At 36.0% G+C, this 20681-nt stretch overlaps 1 protein-coding gene across 2 annotated transcripts in view; it reads left to right on the plus strand.

The window, feature by feature from the left end:
* The window catches only part of LOC111061479 (tudor domain-containing protein 3), a 59992-nt gene extending 39652 nt beyond the window's left edge, over nucleotides 1–20340 (plus strand). Inside the window, exons 10-15 of one of the 2 annotated variants that reach the window (XM_039422587.1) lie at nucleotides 137–297; nucleotides 2828–2980; nucleotides 4999–5225; nucleotides 10194–10304; nucleotides 14469–14553; nucleotides 16356–20340. In XM_039422587.1, the coding sequence (XP_039278521.1) occupies nucleotides 137–297; nucleotides 2828–2980; nucleotides 4999–5225; nucleotides 10194–10304; nucleotides 14469–14553; nucleotides 16356–16504 (886 nt within the window). In that variant the 3' untranslated portion in view covers nucleotides 16505–20340. Of the gene's footprint in view, nucleotides 1–136; nucleotides 298–2827; nucleotides 2981–4998; nucleotides 5226–7385; nucleotides 7539–8146; nucleotides 8374–10193; nucleotides 10305–14468; nucleotides 14554–16355 lie in introns of both variants that reach the window. The other variant, XM_039422588.1, reaches the window with a different exon arrangement.
* Nucleotides 20341–20681: the final 341 nt, after the last annotated feature.

Here is a 20681-nt window from a genome sequence, read left to right on the forward strand (position 1 = left end):
GAAATGGTTCAATTTGTTGTATTTATTCTGGTCTGTGTCTACTTTTGCTGTCTTATTAGTTATTGTTTGTCGTTGTAATGCATCTGATGTTCTCTTCTGCTACTGCAATAAAACAATTATTTTAATTGTTTGACAGTGGAGGCGGTTATGGGAGCGGCTATGATAGCTTGAATGGGGGCGGTAGACGAGGTGGCTACGACGACTACAGTGAGGCGGGACAGTACGGGGGCGGAAGTGGAAGGCAGAGACAGGGATACAACGATCAGTACCGGAGGAGGCAGTATAATAGTAATACAAGTAAGTAGAGACTCGGTTCTCTTTGAATAAATTCAAAGTTATTGATTTGATATTGGTTATTGTCGTATGAATTGCATTCATGCATATCGGATTTTTAACTCTTTATAATATCAATTACATTAAACCAAGGTCTCTAGATAGAGGCCATGACACCAATGTGGAGCGAGATTCATTGGGCCATATGAATAAAAACTGAGCATATGCTCATGAGCATGGAGCATAAGGTTTTGCTCATGAGCATTAGGTAGAAGCATAAGCATTTGCTCATTTTTATATGCATAAGCTTTACCTTATGCTCCTGAACTCTGGAGTTCAAATGCTCACGTATTTAAAGATTTTTAATCTGCCGATTCGCCTTACATTGTTTTTATAGTGAAAGGTTAGAATGTGTTACTCACGTAAGCGCTAAATATGCAAGTATAGACACCGCTTGTGTTTGGTCGTCTGCTCTGTTCTGTATCCATGAATTGAGTTTTAGGTTAGTTGAGTTCTGAATTTTGAAGTAATAGCGTGAAATAATTTCATCTCTAGAATAATATTTAGCATAATCTTATAATCTGAATAGCCTTCTTATAATCGTCTACACTCTCATCTTCTTAATGTCTATTTCCTATCTGTGATGGCTATCTTTATATCCGATAGTAGGTATCTTTTGTAAATCGTTCTTAGTGCGCCTCTAAAGGGCCAACTGAACATACCTATCAAATTTGAACGTTTTTGGTCCGGTAGATTTTTAGTTCTGCGAGTGAGTGAGTGAGTGAGTGCGCAAACATGGTAGATGTGCCTATATACTCACTCACTCACTCGCAGAACTAAAATCTACCGGACCAAAAACGTTCAAATTTGATAGGTATGTTTCAGTTGCGCCTTTAGAGGCGCACTAAGAACGATATATATATATAATATATATATATATATATATATATATATATATATATATATATATATGCAATGCATACATAGGCCAAAATTAGAAAAAAACATAATTTTACACTTAATATTTCAAATACCAATAGAATTTAAGAATGTTCTGGAGCCACTGACACGCATCTTCTCCAGCATCATGGAGGGCCGACAGCCCTCCATGATAGGAGTGTTGTGGACACTCAGATATTAGGTGGTTCATTGATTGGATTTGTCCACATTGGCACAGAGGATCAGATGTGTATCCCCATGCTGTCATCAGCTCAGCACACCTTCCCACCTGCGTCCTGAACCGGTTAAGGCCACACCACTCTCTACGTCTCAGCTGGGTGCCAGGAACAATGTTATTAGGGTCATCCACAAGGCCTTTGTTCCTGACCTCTCCCTGCAACCATCTCAGTCTCCATAACTCCCTTGCACTTCTAATTTCCTCTTGCTCATAGATGTGCCTATGCTATGCATAAATGGGGCAAGGTAACAGCACCATTTTGTGAGTGTGCTGCTGTGCAGACAGTGACGCACAGCACATCGTCGAAGAGTGCCCAACAACAGCATACACGGGTGGACCTGATGATTTCCTGTTAGCCACACCAGAATCAATAGCTTATTTAATTGTATTAAATGTTAGCCCATAGTTTTAAAATATATGACAGAGACGAATCCATTCGTTGTTGATATATGAACACACTAGCCGTCAGGCTCGCTTCGCTCGCCATATCCGTCTAGCCAGGGGGCTCCGCTCCCTGGACCCCCCGACTGGATCGTCAAGGAATGAGATCAGCAGGCTCGCTACGCTCGCCTGCATTTTTCATTTGTAGGACGATCATATGTTAGGACGATCCGATCCAGTCGGGGGTCCAGACTAAACGTCTGGCTAAACGGATATGGCAAGCGAAGCGAGCCTGACGGCTAGCTAGTAATATAATATTCCCAGGAATAGCTCTGATTGAAGTAGCAGTGCCCAATCAATTTTTCCGCGATAAATGCATTTCAATCTTCAACTTGGTGCCAACCTAACAAAGTCAACTCAACTTAATGCCAACCTGACAAAATTATTAATTTAGTTTCGAAGAGGTACTCTCTCTAGATTAAAGTTCTATATTAACATATGGTATGGACATTTTTCAATTATAATTAAGAGAATAAGAAGAATATACATGCTAAAAGACGAATTTTAAACCCTTAAAAACCACCCTTAGATTCAAAATATTGCCAAAAGATTTCTTAGTGAGCCTCTAAAGGACCAACTGAACATACCTACCAAATTTTAACGTTTTTGGTCCAGTAGATGTTTAGTTCTGCGAGTGAGTGAGTGAGTGAGTGAGTGAGTGAGTCAGTCAGTCAGTCAGTCAGTCAGTTAGTGCCATTTCGCTTTTATAAATATAGAAGATAAATGTGGTATATAATTTTACCCATCCCATTTTACTATTAGAATTTAATTGTGTCTTTTGCCATACGCTAGATATATAGATAGATAGTGAGTGTCATTTCGCTTTTATATATGTATATAGATATATCTAGATCTAGTTAGTGAATTTCGATGTATCAGTAAATAATTTAAACTATGGCCAACTCGGATTGAAATGTAGTAATGTGTGTGTTGCAGATGCTAGCAACAGCTATCGGTCGAATGCCGGTGGTAATGACAACTACAGTCAGCAATTGATGGAGGCTGGAATGCCCGAAATCCCCGAATTCCCTTACAAGGACTCGTCGTCGATACAACCCCTCATGGGTGCCGGAGCCGGTGCCGGTGCTGGTGAGCTATCATCAAATTATTTATTCACTTACAGTACGCGTCCCTTAGCTTTTAACCTAGCGCCGCCGTGCAGGATGGTTTCTCACAGCTTGGCGTTGTTGTCATTTGAGATGGGTGTCTGGCTTGGAAGTGTTTCGGCCGCATTGCAGGATGACTGTTAACGGTTGCCGGAAGATCATCAGCTGGGTTTTTTTCGTGATAGAGAAATTCTGATTGCAGATTCGTTCTCAGCGACCACAAGTTTAGCCTGATGGCTCAGAATGTCAACAATGTTTTTAAATAATTAAAAATCATCATGAAAAGTCATTAATATGGTAGTACACCACGTTTCTGGAAACTTTTTACTGGTGACTGGAGTTATTATTGATTATAGATAACACAAAAATCAAAATAATCGTGAGAAAGAAAACTGCTGATGAACGCGAATAAGAGACCGCCTCTCCATTGTTTTATTGTCTCGGCTGCTTGGCTGAGCCTGGCTGGAGGGATCAAATAACCGACTGGGTTGATCTTTCGTCTGTCCGCTAGGCGGAACTACGCCGACCATTGCTGGTTGGAAGATGTTACTGCGGCCGCTCGCATTCCCACCAACGCTGCTATTATTTGCTGTCTCAGCGCCTAGTCCGAGTCAGACAAGCATCCAGCCTGCACTGCGGAGCTAGCTTTATAGAGAGGTCCACGTTATAATGACAGTGGAGAACGATCCTCTGTCTCGTCAATGCCTTCTATTAACGGTAGCTGATACAGGTTTATTGATGTAATAGGGTTGTCTTGCTCCGCAAGTGTCTAATTGAATACTTTACCTACTAAAATCTTGAAGAATTGAAAATAGACCTATAAACATCCTCGGTATATTGAAAGTCTATTTGCAAAATTTCAATTTAATCAGTCCAGTAGTTGAGACGTGATGATGCGTCATTCGTAAATTCCTATCCCGTGCGTGTATAAGACAAGACAATTTTCTTTATTATTATTATTCAATTAAAATCATTTTATTATTTTTCGTAAATAACCAACAGTAAGCATTGACATGTACATTAAACACACAACACTTATACAAACAGGGACTTGATTTTTTTTTTAATAGTGAAAATATAATTTAAAAACTAATAAATAATGTCAGTTACAGTCCAATCCCGGTATTATAGATTTGTATTGTAATTGTGTTTTCCTCCACCTACTGTCTAAAGTACTTACTTTACTCCCTGAAACATAATACTAAAGTGTCACTTTTTCGCTCTCGGTAGTAAAAAACAGAAAAACTCCCTAGGGAGTAAAAGTGACTCCATTTAAATAACATGGGAAACATCTCTATTTTAAAAACTTACATGGTACTAGGTTAGAAGGTCTAAGCTCAGATGAGGAAGCGTAATAGAGGTGTCTGTCATTGAGTCAACTGAATTCAATACCACAACCAGAGATTTGATCAACTCATGAAATATATGTTTGTATGATATTATATTCTTAATATTAGTAGACGATAAAAATTTATAAAATTTTAAAAATATTTTATTCTATTCAAAATACCAGCCAACAAATATTTTTGATCTGCATTCTGCAATTCAAATCTGAACCGCGTGATCTGGAGTCAGCCATTTTTGGTAGCCTGCCCAGCTGATATAATTGTTACAACTTTGGCCGATAGATAGCGCAATCGGCAGTGCCAATCAGACGACCGGTTTTTAGGTTTTAGATTATTAGGTTATGTTGTTAGGAAACATTGTCACCAATACGTAAGTTATTAGAATGATTCAATTTGCAGTTTCTATAAAAAAATGTAGATGGAGGAAAAATGTTGTGTACATCAAGAGCGAAAAATACTTTTCCTCCCTCAGGAAAATTGTTGCCCTCGGCTTCGCCTCGGACTTCAAACTTTTTCCCACAGGGAGAAAAAGTCGTACTTTTCACTTTAGATATACAAATAACTATTTTTTATTTGATTTCTTTTGTGAATCTTGTGTTGAATTGAATAAAACTGATGATTGATTGGTTGAATAATGCTCGTTTACTTATTACAGGTTTCTACACGGCCAGTGGTTTCCTGAGCAATAGTCAACAACAACAGCAACAACAACAACAGCAGCCTGCGGTGGCAGGGGGGCAATTCGTCACCACCCCACCGGCCCCCTTGGCCCAGTCGGGGGCGCAATTCGGCCCCCATCCGCCCGATCCGCCCCACCAGACCATATCCTGGTGCTGGAAAGTCGGCGACAAGTGTATGGCCAAGTACTGGGAGAATAATATGGTCAGCAATGCCGATATACTATTTTACCTTATGCTCCTGAACTCTGAAGTTCAAATGCTCACGTATTTAAAGATTTTTAATCTGCCGATTCGCCCTACATTGTTTTTATAGTGAAAGGTTAGAATGTGTTACTCACGTAAGCGCTAAATATGCAAGTATAGACACCGCTTGTGTTTGGTCGTCTGCTCTGTTCTCTATCCATGAATTGAGTTTTAGGTTAGTTGAGTTCTGAATTTTTAAATAATAGCGTGAAATAATTTCATCTCTAGAATAATATTTAGCATAATCTTATAATCTGAATAGCCTTCTTATAATCGTCTACACTCTCATCTTCTTAAATGTCTATTTCCTATCTGTGATGGCTATCTTTATATCCGATAGTAGGTATCTTTTGTAAATCCGTTCTTAGTGCGTCTCTAAAGGGCCAACTGAACATACCTATCAAATTTGAACGTTTTTGGTCCGGTAGATTTTTAGTTGTGCGAGTGAGTGAGTGAGTGAGTGAGTGAGTGAGCAAACATGATAGAACATGGTGCCTATGGGGCTCTGCATAAATGGGGTCTACACTGGGGTAACAGCACCATTTTGTGAGTGTGGTGCTGTGCAGACAGTGACGCACAGCACATCGTCGAAGAGTGCCCAACAACAGCATACACAAGTGGACCTGATGATTTCCTGTTAGCCACACCAGAATCAATAGCTAATTAATTGTATTAAATGTTTGCCCATAGTTTTAAAATCGATGACTGAGACGAATCCATTCGTTGTTAATATATGAACACATAAATTTGGTATATAATTTTACCCATCCCATTTTACTATTAGAATTTAATCGTGTCTTTTGCCATACGCTAGAAAGATATATAGATAGTGAGTGTCATTTCGCTTTTATATATGAAAATGAAAATTAACTTTATTCTGCATTTAAGTAATACAACATTTAAAACACTAATAGTTTCAGAATTATACTAGCAGCAATTTTTCATAGACTCTGCCAGTTTACATTCATTCTATATATAAATTTCATAATATAGAGGTAAGAGTTGCTAAATAGAATAAATAACAATTATTATCTGCGGCCATTGCGGTACAATGATAATAATTTTATAAGAAAAATACTGTTTACAGAGAACGAAACTCAGAGTCAACATTTAGAGTTAAAAATTTAATGTCGATTAACAAAACTGAAAAATTCAGAAACATAGAAACAGTTCAAAATACAATTCAGAAGATTTATAAAGCACTAATATATTCATGAAGAGATTACAATGGGGTTAAAACTACAATCTGACATTTTAAGATAAAACTTGAAGTAAACAGTCTAAATCATGTTGTTGAAACAACCAAGTTTTTATAATTTTTCGTGAAATTTGTAAAGGAGGTTTTTCCTCCTGCCATCATTAGGTATAATGTTATACAGTTTCGGACCTAGATAAACAAATGATTTCGCAAAAAAAACTGAAGTTTATTCTAGGTAGTCGTGAGATGGAATCCTCTCTTCGTCTTTCAGAAAAGCAGGGTCTAAAAAACCCATCATTACCACTACGCAAAAAGAAAATTCTTAATACTTTGAAAGCAAATAAATGCCGGAGTGGGAAAATACCCAGTGATTGGAACAAAGGAAACGAAGGCTCTCTTCGATTTTTGAAAAGTATTATCCTAATAAAGTGCTTCTGTAATTTTTGTAGTGGACTGAAATGTACTTTCGCTGCTCCACCCCAGCATACAATGCCATATTCTAATTTAGAATTTATCAGATCAAAATATACGGTGCGGAGGATTTTTGTGTTACACAGGTCTCTTAAGTGATAAAATTTACATAGGTCTCTATTAATATTTTTCTGCAAGGTTGCTATGTGGGTGTTCCATTTAATTAAGAGAGGAATTGATAAAGATTCCAAGATATTTAATGACATCTACTTGCTCTATTGGGGGACATTGGCATGAAAAATCATATCTACAACTATTTAAATGAAAAATTATTGGTTGAGATAGAATTTTAGGTGTACGTAGAATTCTACCTCAACCAATAATTTTGGTTATATTGGTTAAAATATGTATATAGATATATCTAGATCTAGTTAGTGAATTTCGATGTATCAGTAAATAATTTGAACTATGGCCAACTCGGATTGAAATGTAGTAATGTGTGTGTTGCAGATTCTAGCAACAGCTATCGGTCGAATGCCGGTGGTAATGACAACTACAATCAGCAATTGATGGAGGCTGGAATGCCCGAAATCCCCGAATTCCCTTACAAGGACTCGTCGTCGATACAACCCCTCATGGGTTCCGGTGCTGGTGCTGGTGCTGGTGAGCCATCATCAAATTATTTATTCACTTACAGTACGCGTCCCTTAGCTTTTAACCTAGCGCCGCCGTGCAGGATGGTTTCTCACAGCTTGGCGTTGTTGTCATTTGAGATGGGTGATGGCAATGGTCTAATTGAATACTTTACCTACTAAAATCTTGAAGAATTGAAAATAGACCTATAAACATCCTCGGTATATTGAAAGTCTATTTGCAAAATTTCAATTTTATCAGTCCAGTAGTTGAGACGTGATGATGCGTCATTCGTAAATTCCTATCCCGTGCGTGTATAAGACAATTCTTTTCTTTATTATTATTATTATTCAATTATATTCATTTTATTATTTTTCGTAAATAACCAACAGTAAGCATTGACATGTACATTAAACACACAACAATTATAACACTTATACAAACTTGGACTTGATTTTTTTTTAATAGTGAAAATATAATTTAAAAACTAATAAATAATGTCAGTTACAGCCCAATCCCGATATTATAGATTTGTATTGTAATTGTGTTTTTTTATTTGATTTCTTTTGTGAATCTTGTGTTGAATTGAATAAAACTGATGATTGATTGGTTGAATAATGTTCGTTTACTTATTACAGGCTTCTACACGGCCAGTGGTTTCCTGAGCAATAGTCAGCAACAACAGCAACAACAACAACAGCAGCCTGCGGTGGCAGGGGGGCAATTCGTCACCACCCCACCGGCCCCCTTGGCCCAGTCGGGGGCGCAATTCGGCCCCCATCCGCCCGATCCGCCCCACCAGACCATATCCTGGTGCTGGAAGGTCGGCGACAAGTGTATGGCCAAGTACTGGGAGAATAATATGGTCAGCAATGCCGATATACTATTTTTCGTTTTTCCCTGACAACACACAATTCAAAATTTTCCAAATAAGTGCAATATTTCTAAAGTTTTTAATCTATTGTGATACATTCTGTGATTCATTTAGAGTAAAAATCAACCTTCAAAATTCAAAATTTTCAAATAATTATTCCTGGACCGAAAATCAAGTGACAAAGCTGTGTGTGATTACATAACCTTAACTTTTAAACAACATATAACATTTTATCAAAATTTTTGGAGTGAAATAGTACAGGCTCAGCCTAGTTTTTCCTCCAATGTCATAATTGTATTATTATTATAGTGTTTTATAAAATAAATGAATGAATGAATAAATGAAAATCCATAACATAATAGAGGAAAGAATTATTGGCTTATACTCGTAGGGATAGGAAATTCAAGAATGACGCATTATCACGTCTCAACTACTGTACTGATTAACTGGTTATTTTGCATATAGATTCTCAATTTACCGAGGATGTTTATAGGTCTATTTTCAATGGGTAGCCGTCTAGTTGTCACCCCGACTACTTGACACCTGGTCATTTTGGTCATAGGCGACTACTTGTACCCTCGTAAAAATATGCAATTGCCGTCAAGTTGTCCCCTCGACTACTTGACACCTACTGGACCAAAGGTGCCAACTATTCATGACCGTAAACGACAACTTGACACCTCGCACCCTCGCGTCAGGGTGTCCCCTCGACTAGTTGTCACCTCCTTAGAAAGGAGCCAAGTAGACGGGGATGGCTCACGTCCACATGACACCTTGTACTCTGGCGTCAAGGTGTCACCGCGACTACTTGTCACCTACAGAGCACCAGTTGGCACAACTTACACCCCCGCCAACCCGAACAGCCATCAGCCGTTTTCACACCGATATCTCGCCGACACGACATACAGACAGGATTTACTCTGATGGACAGTATAAGAAGAGGCTGTGGCTTATAACTGCGCGAGGTCTACTGTTTACAGAACTACTATAGTAAGGTCCACGTTATAATGACAGTATTTGATTAACTTTGATGTTGCTATCCTTGTCTATCATTCGACAAAGCAGGTAGTACTATCCTTTTCTAGCTCCTTAACGATGCCAAATCTGTTTTTGTCGATGTAGAAATATAATTAATTAGGGCAGATGATAGGCAACGCTTTTCTTCTATCTCTATCCACTGCCATTATAACGTGGACCTCACTATAGTTAAGAATCAACATGCAAAATTAATCATTTGAGTATTTCAGACGTGATGATGCGTCAAAAGTGTACATGTTTACAGCCAATTCCTTCCTTTATAAAATAATAATATAAGATTGTTAGTGTCGGTTACACAACAGCTGGTTAAATTAAATAAACACTATTATAATAAACAAAAATTGAGTTAAATTAAATGAACCCTACAACCAATCAAAAATGTTTTCTTTTCGAAAAAGCCTTCTCTGATTGGTTATCATCATATTAATTACGATTAAAATTATCCGGCTTTTGTGCAACCGGGTCTTATTCAGACTTATTAGTGAATTGTTTCAGATTCAGTTTTGGATAACTTGTTGGACTTGGAGTATACTTACATTAGGCTTATCACACCAAATATTTTTTTTCTATTAAAACTGATTCTATTAGAACTGAACCATTAATCTTGTTCTCTTATTACTTGTCCTAAAATATTAATTTCTATTGCTAAAGTCTTCCAGTGAAGCCTACAGTTCCAATCCATAATTTCACTACTTTAAATTCTTTCACTACACTTTTATTTGATATTCTTACATCAAAGATGAAATTGAAATTGGTTTCTGTTTTTTGTGCAGTATTACAATGCCGAAGTGACTGGTCTCTCGAAAAACACCTGCGTCGTTAAGTTCCTAGAGTATGGCAATTACGAAGAAGTTCTACAAGATGACTGTCTCCCCTTGTCTGAGGTAATTATTGATTTATTCACATTTTATAATACACAGATCAAATACTTGATTAGAAAAGGACCAACAGGTGTAACCCAAAACAGTTCCCTTTCCGTGGTACTTTCATTATTTTACATCTTTTTGTCATACTTACTCAATTGCAGCTGTTTTCCATTCATTAAATCAAGCCGGTAAACAGCTGTTTGCAGAACAAGAAAACATGTGATAAGAATAAGAATGATTTTTATTCCTTTAGTGCATACAAACAATGCTATCGGAAACGTCAAAATATACATTATAAATACATCATAATAAAATAACAGAATAATAGAATAAAAGTTTCATTCCATTCAGGACACAAACAATGCTATTGGAGACCTCTATTTAAGGTTTCCTCCATATATTGATTTTCATTACAGCATACTATACTGTAAAGAGATCATATGTTCTCTTTACAGTCGAGTATGTTAGGACTCTACTGAGTCCTAATAACATCTGAGTAATTAATATATTAACTCAAATAATTAAAGAACTCATTTAAGGAGTTTTAAGTTATAAAAACTCATCTGAAATCTTATAATTTAGGCCTTTATATTTTATTTGAGCTCGAAGGGTCTGTCTGTTATGAACTAGGTGCTACGGGCTAGGTCATGTTTATAGAATGCAGTAGCTCGAGCAGCAGCAGGTAATGGTTTCTGTTTCTCAGCAATATTATTCTCTCAGATAAGTATGACAAAAAATATTGTACGTAACTTGTACGGTAACGTATTTACCGCATTCGTATGATAATTTTGCCCTCAACTACGTTTCGGGCAACAGAAACAATCATACTTATGCGGTAAATTATCGTTACCGGACTTGTTCCGTAAAGTACTATTTCAATAAGATGTTATCGATATGTGATTGTAGTAAGCGTACTCAAACCTCATAAATCAGCATTCAAAGGTGGCTGAACATTCACATTTGAAAATAATTAATCATTATTAAACGAAAACCCAAATTGAATGTTGTAAATCACCCCGAAGACTTCTGCTACTGCAAATATTGACAACAGGGTTAACAGCTAGATGGAAATTCGATGAGAGCTACTATCCAAAACTTAATTATAATTATTTACAGATCATCATTTGAATAAATGCGATTGCTCATCGATTTCCATCTGTATAGTGATGTCCACGTTATAATGGCAGTATTTGTTCAACTTTGGTTTTGCTATCCTTGTCTATCATTCGACAAAGCCGGTGGTACTATCCCTTTCTAGGTCCACAACGATGCCAATTATGTTCTTGACAGTGTAGAAATAAAATTAAATAATGCAGAGAATCGGCATCGCTATTCTCCTATCTTTATCCACTGCCATTATAACGTGGACCTAACTATAGGAGAAAAACGTTGCCAAGTCTCTCCATTTTGCCACTGACTGTACACAACTGTTACTCAATTCATCCCATTAAATTTGATCTAATAATAATTATCATTTCCTTGATAAAATAATCGATTTAATGTCAAATTAATCAAGAATATATATTTTTTCATAATTTGATTCAAAAATTTGCTTCCATAACTGAGATCAGATTTTATTTTTATACAAACCTGAAATGGCGGCTAATTTAAAAAGCTGTGATATACCAATCTGAATTTCAAAACAACAGAAATTAAGCTATTTGGTAGGCATTCTATTCCAATTTCTTTTAAAAATAATAGAAAAATAGAAATCCTATTTAAAATAAGTAATTTAAATGGGAATAATTCTGAAATAACCTTTTAATATTATTTATACCGGTACGAGTAGGTCTAACCTATACGTGTAGGCTAACTGAAGCATGGATGAAGTCTAGGATGGTTAGTTATCAACTTTTAAAATGTCAATTCAGGTATTTTAATTTGTGTTTCTCATACAGTAATGTCTAAAAATTATTCAATTGTTTCAAAAATACATTTTAAATCAATTATACGACTTGTGTTCTAGAGTATTTTGATAGAATGGTGAAAAAAATGGCGGCTGAGAATTGTTTGTCTACTTTTGTACAGCTACTGTCAAAAGTAACAATAAAATCTGGCAAACAGACAACATTGCAAAGCTAGAGAGAGATAGCGTTATCTGTTTTGTTGTATGATAGAAAAGGACAGCAACAGTATTGTCAATTCTACACTGCCATTATAACGTGGACCTCACTATAGACATTTGAAAAATCTCTGTATTGATCAATAAAATACCAGAATTAAAAGGTTTGAGTGCGTTCAAGACAAGAAAATAACTGAACATTTTTTCTTCAGAATTTAATTACCTACAATTTCCTTTGATTTAGAATATCGTTAATCAATAAGGCCAGACCATATTAGGCGCTTTTAGTGTCGGTAAGGCAGGAAACTCCGATTGGCTGATTGGGTTGTCGCCTGATGTACCGCCTAAAAACGCCCGATGTGGTCTGGCCCTTAGTATCCCAGTTCGTTTTTCGGCATATTTTAAAATTATTTCAACATTCATTCTACACTTTGGCCCGGTTGCACAAAAGCCGGTTAAATTTTAACCGTGATTAATTTCACGAGAACCAATCAGAAAAGCCGTCTTATCAAAAAGGCCTTCTTTGTAAATTTTAACCGTGATTAATTTCACGAGAACCAATCAAAGAAGGCCTTTTTGATAAGACGGCTTTTCTGATTGGTTCTCGTGGAATTAATCACGATTAAAATTCAACCGGCTCTTTTGTGCAACTGATACACTGTAAAAAGTTTAACACCTCTACTTGGTTTTATTCTATTTTCGATCTCATTTCACATAATAATTATTTTTGTACCCTCATGAGGCCGCCACAAAATTATAAAATTGTATTGTAATTTTATTGAAAAATGTGCAATCTTCCACCATCTTTATTTCATCCAATGATACACAAAACTTAAATCATTAAAATGATTGGGGAAGGACCAACAGGCACAGCCCAAAACTGATCCTTCCCCGAATTTGGATTCATACACCAAGTCCAAAAAGTAGGTTATGTTCCATTCACTTTTGAATTTAGTCAAATTTTCAGTGTACTATCATAATTAGTATCATTAGTAACATGATTAGGACTAAGTTCATTATTGGCAACTTTTGTATGTGTATTATAATAAATTATTGAGTATATTCTTTATTGATTCATACAATAAGTAAATCATCAAATTGATAGGGAGATACAAAATAAGGTAACCTTGTGCTATTCCTCTCCCAAATTTAGATAAGGTTACACATAGTCCCAAATAGGTTGAGTCTTGTAGTTATTCACTTCACAAAATTTTCAGTCCTTAATTATTTTTACGATGTAGATTTTCAAATTTAGATGTTCCAAAACCAAACATAGAAAAAATATTTCACATTATTATCACTAAAATAGGAGATATTCACATATTAATGAAATAATTTTGAAGGACCAAAAAAGCAAACATAAATCATGAGTATATTATGAACAATATGTGTATTTGTAAATGTATTTTCGCTACACTGCACAGAAAGCAGCTGTTTTCCAGTCCCTACGTAGATCTGAAAGACATTGTTTGCAGACGACTCTCGTCTGAAGTCAGAACAGGTTTCTTTCCGGCCTAGGCCGGAAAGAGTACCCTTTCCAGCCGCTAACATGGAACTTAGAAAGGTGATCAAAAAAAAGCTGATCAAAAAACTTTTCATTATTTGTGTTCATTATTCAATAATTAAAACATTTATAATAATATCATCTTATTGTGATTTGAAAGAATAAAAAAGTATAAACTCAACCTCCCACATAATTGAACATCATCTTTTAGGTTATTTAGACAAATCAGAATAAAAAATAAAAATACTTGGACAATTTCCTGATATTCAGATTACCTCAGATTTGCTAGAGCTATCACCTTCCACTTCTGCTAAAAATAGCGAAAAATAGCGTTCGCACCACGGGCAAAAATGTTTTTCCGGCTCTCAATCTTTTCTAGTCCTCGGCCTACGGCCTCGGACTTGAAAACCGATTTCGAGCGGGAAAAATCTCATTTTCTGCTCTAGGTGCGAAATATACTATATTTTGGTAACAATGCATATTTTGGTAATATCCATGTTTACTGAAAATGTTTACTTCATTTCGATGTTAGGAAACCACTCACGAAGTTTGTTCTTCTATTTCATGAACAATCTGTTTGTAATAAAAGTTTCTAATTTGTTGCGTGTTTTTGCAGGAGGGAAGAAGCCATCCACCCCCTGATCCGTCTCTATACAATCCTCTCCTTCAAAATCACTCCTCAAATAATAATCACTTTTCTGGTAAGTGGGTCATTTATGTGCCAAGATATTTTCTACTTTTACTACTATTCATCTATTTAAAACTAGCTGATAACCCGTGCACCGGCAAGGGCCTACCTGAAAACTTGACCTACTAAAATCTTGAAGAATTGAAAATGGGCCTTTAACCTTAGAGAAACAATAGCATAAGTAGATATCCCATGGTATAGGGCGTTTATGTCGCAACTTTTACTGTTATATCAAGCCTATAGTCGACGTAGTTCTTTCCCGTGAAGCTTTATGACGCTGGTAGTCTCTCATATTGTGCCGTTCATACACACTTTCCCGGTCAAAACAGTAAAAATCGACAGTAATCGGCTTGAGATAAGAGTAAAAGTTGCGACATAAACGCCCTATACCATGAGATATCTACTTACGCTATTGTTTCTCTATGCTATAACCATTCCCGGTAAATTCTCAAACTATATACAAAATTTCTAGTTAATCAGTTCAGTAGTTGAGACGTGATGATGCGTCATTCGTGAATTTCCTATCCCCTACGTGTATAAGCTAATTCTTTCCTTTATTTTATTAAATTTTTTTATGATGAAGAGAGAAAAACATGTTGAGATTTTGGACTCATACTGGTTTCCCAAAACTATGTCAAGTCTCCATCTGTAAGAATTTGGGTCCAATTTTCCATCCAAATAAATTGAAAAGTGCAGATTTTGAAACTAGTCGGATTATAATAATAAGCATCATCATTATCATCAATCTCATTAATCTTATGCTCCAGAACAATATCTCAGGAGCTCATACTTTTTTCAAAGCATAATTGCCTATGGTATTTTAATATATGGGAACAGCAGCCACATGAACAAAGTATATTGCAAAAAAAGCAGTCAGAGTTTTGTCAGGTGCAGACTATCTGAGCCACTGTCGACCTCTTTTCAAGAAACTTAAACTATTTACAGTCATAAATTTGTATATCTACAATGTAACTCTTTATACAATGAAAAACTTACCTAATTTGAAGACAAGATGCAAAATTCATGCTCATGATACAAGGTATAAACATCAAATTGGTATACCATATCAACGTCCATCCACAAGCATGAAGCATTATGACAGCATAGGACTAAGGATCTATAATAAGTTACCTACAGAGATCAAATGTGCTAACATTGTTCATTTCAAAAAAATACTTTTTAATTGGCTTGTTGAAAGACCGTTTTATTGTTTGAACGAATTTTTTGATAGTACCTGAATGAATGTATTTTGTGTTCTATATTTTGTTTAATGTGTGACTTTATCAATTACCAATGTTGGTTTATGACTATAAAATTTATTTATTAATTTATTATTATTTATTTATTTAATCACGCATAAGCCTTGAATCCCGTGCGTGTTTCCCTCAGGAAGATCACTTGATTTAAGCATATGCAATATTTTTCTATTTTACTACCTGAAAAATTAAGTTTTCAAACATCGCCCACACACCTTGGAAGAACTAGAGGTGAATCAGAGAAGAGATCCAGGCCTTACCAACAGCAGTGTGCCAAAATGCGTTTTAAAACTTCAAAAATACGCTACATCAGTGTATTGCTACTGATGGCCACCATTTAACTGATATAATTTTTAAAAAATTAACAATAAAACTACATTTCAAACTGAATTGAGCTCATTAAAGATTTTTTCCAAGTTGAACGGCTCATTACTTATAACCATTCCAAACTCGCCAATCGGCTCTGCCCCACTCTGTATATCTTTATAATATTCTATTATATATATTTTTTCTCTCTTGGTTTTTCGTTTTCACTGAAACGTTTGTGTTTGGTTTGCAGGCAGCATAGAATTCCGCAGAGGCGGCACCCGAGCCTACGTGGGGGCGGAAGCGGCAGCGGACAGAGGCGGCAACAGGCGGTTCCGCGGCGCCCAACAGGTCTACGTTCCGCCCGCGCAACGCGCCAAACACCAGCCTCCGCGCAAATAGTTGCTGCTCAAACAAAATGACGGCACTTCAGGTGAACTGAACGATAGACGCTCGTCTCGTGTGTTTATTGTGTCATCAGTTGTCAGTGTACAAAGAATACTACATAGTTGGCAAGAGTGTTAGGGGGCAGTGCTTACATAGAGAAAAGAAGATCTCCTCGGTATAGGGCCGTTCGTGTACCAAATTTCACTGATAACTCAATCAAAGAAACAAGTAGTTATTCTTTCATCATTGCATTTATATAATATAAATAGTGTCGAGATAAAAATAAAATAATAATTCACAATAAGCCGTTGAGAAAGTTGAATATGGGCTGATCTTCAATTCATTCATAAAATCCGCATCATCCTTCTCTCTGATACAGAGTAACCACGAGAAACATTTGGGGCCGGTTTCCGAGCTTGGATTCAGCCAAGTTCTAGACTTCAAATTCTGGACTCAGAAAATTGGCTTTTCGAGTCAGAGCGTTAACGGAGTTGAAGACTTGAATAGACCTTGGAGTTTAGAGATCACGTTAGACTCTGGAGTTTATAATTTCGCTTTCTGAGTGAAGGGCTTATAAACCCGAGAATTATATTCTCGCCTCTTTCCGAGACAAGGATTTGTCAAAAATCGTTATGTGCAGAACTTGAAACAGCGTGATTTTAAACCCGCGACTGAGGTAGGTTTTAAAATAAAGTTCTGGACTTAAACTTAGCAAACACATCTCAGTTATGGTTTTGGAAAATCTAAATTATTTGGATTAGTACATCTACATGGATTGCCTTGGAATTTATCTTCCAATCTGAATTCTATTAATCAATGTTATATTCAATATCTTAATAATAATAATATAACAATAATAAATTATTATTCCAGTTTTTTTCAGGATCAAGGATCAATGATCAATAATACTTACATAATTATTTTACATATTTTAAATAATATTTTACGTAAAATGAAATGTTTATTCATTCATGTTTCAAAAGGTTAGGTTTTGCTTTGAATCATGGAAGTAAGAAAACCTGGAACTGAAGTGGCAGCCTGCAGCAGCTTGGCAAACTGAGCTCAAAAGTAGACGATAGGCCCCGCCCACCAGTGGTATGAGATCACTAGGGATAGGTTGATTGGAACAACCGATTGTTAACGAAGTTAGCTGATGTTAGAGTAGTAGCCACGCCTACCGGTCCGTTTCTGCTGCAATTTCTATTCTGGACTTCAGTTCCATGATTTTTTTACTTCCATGCTTTGAATAGGTCTTGAGAAAATCGAAATGTATTTTTACAAAATAGTTTGGAGAGCATGCTCATTTGAAAAGGCCCTCTTCAATCAGCTGTCTCCCATTGCCAAACTAACAACAATCTAATATTGTGAATTTCCCTCATGTTTAATGCATCAAAGTCCTAGACTCAAATAAGTCGAGAACTTAATAGACCCCGGAGTTTAGAAGATAAACCCGTTACTCAGAAAGTCGATTTAGACCCAAGGGCTTATCCAAGTTATCCTGGACTCTGTAAGTCCAGAACTTATAGATCCCGTGCTCGGAAACCGGCCCTTAGATTTTTGAAATAAAGAAACTATTAATTTTTCAAGATACTATTCAACTTGAGTGAAATAGTTGAGAGTATATGCCATTTACTTGACATAGAGTAAATTATGTCAGGAACTATTTATTCAACTTGAGTGAAATAGTTGAGAGTATATGCCATTTACTTGACATAGAGTAAATTATGTCAGGAAGGTGACGTCCTTCTTCCCTGAGGCAATTTTCTATTCTGTTGAGGAAGCTCTTCCACACTCGTTGCAGTGTATCCTCAGTAATCTACGCCACCTCAGTAAGTTTTCAAGTCATCGATCTAAAGTGATTTTTATGTGTGAGTACATTTGATAGAGCAAGTTTATCGACATAAACGCTGTACTCTAGATGGCTTGAAAGCGTACTGAGGTGGCGCAGATCACTGAGGATACACTGCAACGAGTGTGGAAGAGCTTCCTCAACAGAATAGAAAATTGCCTCAGGGAAGAAGGACGTCACCTTCCTGACATAATTTTCTCTATGGCATATACTCTCAACTATTTCACTCAAGTTGAATAAATAGTTTCTCCATTTCAAAAAATGTAAATGCTTCTCGTGGTCACCCTGTATTAATCGGTTGAAGAACTTAGCTCCAAAGAGGGACGTTTTCCAAAGAATTGTCTCCTGTGTTGCTGAAGTGCATAAATTTTTGAGCGTGTTTGACACCGATGGTCAACATATTCTTCATCGTCAAGCCCATAGTCCTAGTATTTAGTTTTCGGGAAGCTATGTGACGCTGGTAGTCTCTCATTCTCACGCTCTCACCCGGCCAAAACAGTAATCGGCTTGAATTAATAAAAATTGGCTTGAAATTTGGAACATAAACACACTCTATCATCGGATATGTTATCTTATCTGTATGGTGGTTGCTTGTAAAGGACTTGTTTCTCAAGATTCATTTTCATTGGCCATCAGGCTACAATAAGAGCAATAGGCAAGTCATTTATACATTTTGAAAAGTAGTATGATTACTAAAAAACCATGTTTTTCACGATTTTCTCAAAAATGACTTGACCGATTTTTTTCAAATTCATACCCAGTATAGTTATTTATCAGCTCTATCAACTGGCTTTCTGGGAAACTAATGGGGGTCCACCCCATCCTTGAGAAATGGACTTTGTAGCCTCATTCTCATGCATGAGGTAGGTAGGTAAAGCAGTTCATAAAAATAACACATAGTCGAGATATTTCATCTGTAGAACAGCTGTTTTGACGACTTTTGAAAAAATAATCGAATTTCACAATTTACACAAAGGAAAAAGTACTCTGAAAACAATTATATATACACATATACAGAAGTCTGATCGTAGTTCAAGTATGTTGCCGCCAATCGTCATTATGTTATTCCCCTAAATTATTCTCGTTTAAGAATGGGGCTTACAGTTCAATGAGCAAGGAAAGTTGTGTGAGTGTACCACACCAGATTTTTCATTGTTAGTTCATCCTTAGAAAAGCAAATTTTATAAAAATTAGAAGCGTTTTGAGTTTTTATTACGGTGTGATTATTGGTGTTCACAAATAACAAGTTCTGTGTACTTGTATATTGAATACGAAATTTAATTGTGAATAAGGACAGTTGTATGTTTAGTTGGTTCAAATGACAAAGCTGTTTGTTGTGAACGGGGTTTACAAAGTAAGCCCAGTGTTTACGTAGTGAAGCACGGGTGGCATAAAAAATAATGCCTCGCGACTTGAATTCCAACCTAAAGCTGTTCTGATTTAGTTGAAGCTTCACTGTTATATTAATTGAGAAATATTTCGGCTAGTATTCGCTCTTCATACACAGGGTATGAAAGTGTTTTTCCTGATGGATCATAATTTAATAAACTTTCCACCACAAATTTATACTGAAACTTGTTGTAAATAATATTGTTGTTGAACTAATCATTAAATGCTTTAAAAATAACAGGTACTGTAAAATACTATTACAATTATTTAGTGCCAACAACATCATGTAAATAATTGACGTGTTTCTTTTTCAATTCATTATCGAATAAAACTAGTGAAGTGGATATTGTATTGTGAAATAACTTACTACTATTATTATTGTTGTATTGTAAATTACCCATTACAGGTGTCATTCGAATTGCTGCTATGTTTGAAATTATTGTAATAATTTATTTGTAGAGATGTAATTACAAAGTAATGAACGACTATGTTGAACATAGTCCTATAAAAAAATGCTGTCCTGGTAAAAAAATATTCAATCTTAAAATGTGGTATTTATTTATTGGTATAATATGAATGATTATATAAATATAATGTATTTGCTAATATGAAAGTTTGTTTCTTTTCTTTTATCTTGGAACCAATATTGTCCAGTCAATATAGACATAAAAGAGGGGATGTGCTATAGTGAGGTCCACGTTATAATGGCAGTGGATAAAGATAGAAGAATAGCTATGCCGATTCTCTGCATTAAATTATTATATTTCTACGCTGTCAAAAACATAATTGGCATCGTTGTAGACCTAGAAAAGGATAGTACCACCGGCTTTGTCAAATGATAGACAAGGATAGCAAAACCAAAGTTGATCAAATACTGTCATTATAACGTGGACCTCACTATAGCAATTTATATTGTAGTTCTGATTTTTCAATGAGTAATTTGAATTGAAGTCC

The sequence above is a fragment of the Nilaparvata lugens genome, chromosome 3 (genome assembly GCF_014356525.2).
Source record: "Nilaparvata lugens isolate BPH chromosome 3, ASM1435652v1, whole genome shotgun sequence".
NCBI lineage: Eukaryota > Metazoa > Arthropoda > Insecta > Hemiptera > Delphacidae > Nilaparvata > Nilaparvata lugens.